Source organism: Arachis ipaensis, chromosome B9 (assembly GCF_059453495.1).
Source record: "Arachis ipaensis isolate K30076 ecotype BB chromosome B9, ASM5945349v1, whole genome shotgun sequence".
NCBI lineage: Eukaryota > Viridiplantae > Streptophyta > Magnoliopsida > Fabales > Fabaceae > Arachis > Arachis ipaensis.
The window spans coordinates 13,510,723-13,514,215 of record NC_142444.1 but is presented as its reverse complement, the minus strand read 5'-3'; the positions used below and the strand labels follow the sequence as shown (position 1 = coordinate 13,514,215).

The window sequence follows — 3,493 nt, the reverse complement described above, 5'->3', positions numbered from 1 at the left end:
ATTTCATTATTTTTTTAAATTATTAATTTATATTTTTATTATATTATCTTACCATATCAAACACTATTCTTTCTCTTACTATTATTCAATATACACATACATACATGTCATTGTCTCATTGTCATTATTATATTATCTTGTTCTTCTTTCTCGTTTTTTCTTATAAGCATCTATTCTGTTAACTTTTATGAGTGGTTGAAGTTTTGTTAAAAGAAGTAAGACATAAAACGTTTAATTATTTTTTTCAATTATCCTAATTTGATGTCAGTAATCTTAAAAAAATAATATCAAAATATATTATTTTCAACTAAAATAATACATAATTGTAAGTTTTTTAAATAATAATTATAAATGTAAGTGGCAATTTAATATAGTAACTTGGGACAGAAGACAGCCATTGCTATCTATATTTGACTGCTATTATATAAGTTTTACGTTTATTTTTTTGTGCACATTAATTAAAATGTACTTTATTATTTTATTTTACATGTTTTGAAATAATGCCATTGTATTATAAGGATGAGATTAATTTTCATAATCTAATAAAAATCTTTTTATTATTTTGTTTGTCATTTGAAATTTTGAATACTATCCATAAAAGATAGTTACTTAAAATGAAACACTATATAAAGGGAGATAAAAAATTTTTAGATTTATCATTCTGGTTTGCTTTTTGTTAATCCTCACTTAATATACTCAAATTTAATAGCTTTGACGGTGGTGAATTTTTGTAATTAGTTAAAAAAGTTCAACTTTCTCTTTTTCTCTCTCTACCATTTTGGAATTCGGACAAACTCAATTTTATTAGTAAAAAGTTTTTAAAGTTCAGAATATTTTTAACTTCTTATATAATAATTAGACTTAATAAATTATTAAAATTCGAACCTATTCTCTTGAACTACTTCTTGATCATATAATTGAAATCATTTAAACGGGAGATCTTTAGATTCTAAAATTTTCAAAATAAAAAAAAATATGATAAAATAAATTAGAAAACCTAATAAAATAAAATAGTTAAAAAAATTAGAATATATATATAAAATAATAAATTAAAACTTACGTGGTCCATGAGATGGAAAAATAAAGAGAAGAAAATAATCATTAAGGTTGAAATAATAAAAAATGTGTAACCCAGTTCTTATCTTACCACATTTAAATATTATATGTCTATCTAATAATCAATAAAAAATAATATTAATTAATATAAAATAGATTAAAAATAAAAAAAAGATTAATAAAATCAATTAACAAATTTCTTATCTTAGGTTGCCAGATTATTTGAAAAATCAATTAACAAAATTTTTATATTGCTACATTTATTGTGTTATATGTTGAACTAATAATCAATAAAAAATAATATTATCCAATGTAAAATAGATTACAAATAAAAAAAAATTAACAAAATATGTGTGAGAATTTTTTATTCTACCATTGGTAGGTATAAATTTTTTTGTATCTTTTATATGTTAATCAAGTGACAAACGAATAATATTAAATTAATTAATTTTTTTGCAATATAATTTAAAAAATTAATAAATGTCAAATCAAGTACTCTATATAATTAAATATCAAATTCAATACTCTACATAATTAATAGTTTAGATAGTTTAGAAAATTAACATATTAATGTTTTTAAGCGAACTTTTTTGCGTCTTATATATATGTCAATCAAATAAATTGGCCAATATTCAAAACAAATAATATTGTAGTAGACAAAATTAATAATTTAATTTATTTTCAAAGTAAATATTTATGTACTCAAATATCAAATATAATACTCTACATAATCAATATATTAGAAAATAAAAAAATTATTACAAAGAAATTTAAAAAGAAAAAATAAGTTAACAAAATATTTATAAGACTTTTTTCATTCAATCGTTAATAGGTAAGGATATATCAAAAAATAAAAACACATATCAAATAAAAAAAACTGTTTTCTTTCTACATCAAATTGATAAGATAAAAAAAATATTTTTTTTACATTAAATTAATAAAAAAAAGAGACAGTATTTTTTTTATACGTAAAAAATTTAGAATAAATTAAAAAGATAGAGGAATTATCGAGAATATAGATTAGATAAGTAAATTAAAGAGAGAAAAAAAGTGGATGTTATGCACGTGAAAGCAGTAACTGCTGCAAAATCGTCCAAAATTTGCAACCGAAGGCAATGGGAGATGATGGAAGCGAGGGTATTAAAGAAAGGAGAAGAACGAACAGCAAAAAAAAATACAAAAAAATAGAAACCAAATTAACATAAAGTTACACAATAAAGCATGAAGATGGTGAAGAATGTGAAAATATTGAATTTGATTTTCATCTATTTTTTATTTATTACCTATTTGCAAACCGTCTACATCTTTTTTTGGAGATGTGTTATTATAGTTATAGGAGTAACAAAACGGTTTTTATTTTAGTAGGAAGTTATTGGATTTTTCAAAACAAATTTTCTGACTATTTTGTCCTTATAATTTACTTTATGAAATGGTTTCTTATAAGGTTAATATAGTCCAAAAAAATTGGACACTAAAGTCATAGTCAACCTTTTGTATTGGTTTTATATATTGTTATAGATAATATTAATTTCATGACTAACCTCATCGAACCGTAATCGGTCGATCGATACCCTCTAGTACAGGACCCTGTCCTGATGTTGATCTCTACTCTGCTGCTGCAATTCAACCAACCTGACAGTAACAGAGATATATACAATTCATTAACTAACAAACCATGCGAATTAACAACAATGTTTAACGCGAAATGAAAAAGTAATATTTGGTTACCTCGCAGCTAACAGATACTGGTAGACTCCTCTATTTGGTGGACACCACTGAGAAAATCTCTGGTAAATCCAATTCATCAACAGCGGAGTACAATCGGCGATGTCCGTGACGTCCCGCTGTGCCACCAAACAGAGTGACTGGTAAGTCCAGGCCAGCACAGCAGAACCCCAAGATAACATCCTACACTCCCCGAAGTCCCGGAGAAGCAGTAGCCACCGTACGTGAACTAGGTTGTTGGACTTGTCTGTCAATAGATACCCTCCAATCAGTAACATAATATAGCATCGGGCATACTGTCGGAGGGTCTCAGGATCGTCGGTCGGGGGCATTTGGCAGACACGATCACGCAACCAAACCAGCTTTAGCGTGAACGACTCCTTCCTCTGCGCAGCCTGCTGTGCCGCTACCGGAGGCCTGACACCAAGCAGTTGCTCAACCATGGCCCACGTCTCCGTGCCGTACCACCTACCAAAGTCACGAAGGCACCCCCCCAACGGGGTTCCCGTGTGCACGTAGGTCTAGGTGGTACACCACGTCTTGCAGGGTGATAGTGACCTCACCCCACGGAAGATGAAACGTGTGCATCTCCGAACGCCATCGCTCAACGAGTGCCGAAATCAGGGAATTGTCAAATGTGAAGTCCTTGAGGGGCACCGTGTCACCGAATCCGGCCTCAGCCAGATACGGGACGATGGCGTCCGGTGGAGGA

The 3,493-nt window shown here is 28.6% G+C and overlaps 1 protein-coding gene across 1 annotated transcript; it reads right to left on the bottom strand.

The window, feature by feature from the left end:
* Positions 1-2,630: 2,630 nt before the first annotated feature.
* LOC110266756 (serine/threonine-protein phosphatase 7 long form homolog) lies at positions 2,631-3,224 on the bottom strand. The gene is made up of 2 exons (XM_088498718.1): positions 2,785-3,224; positions 2,631-2,688 (listed from the first exon to the last, which is right to left on the bottom strand). The coding sequence occupies exons 1-2, from the start codon at positions 3,222-3,224 to the stop codon at positions 2,631-2,633; spliced, it is 498 nt and encodes a 165-aa protein (XP_088354844.1).
* Positions 3,225-3,493: the final 269 nt, after the last annotated feature.

Excerpts from the sequence above, each read along its gene's own strand:
- LOC110266756 (XM_088498718.1), bottom strand. The coding sequence starts at position 3,224 with ATGGTTGAGCAACTGCTTGGTGTCAGGCCTCCGGTAGCGGCACAGCAG. Across the intron at positions 2,689-2,784 it reads CAGTATCTGTTAGCTGCGAG|GTTGGTTGAATTGCAGCAGC; the intron begins GTAACCAAATAT and ends TGTTACTGTCAG.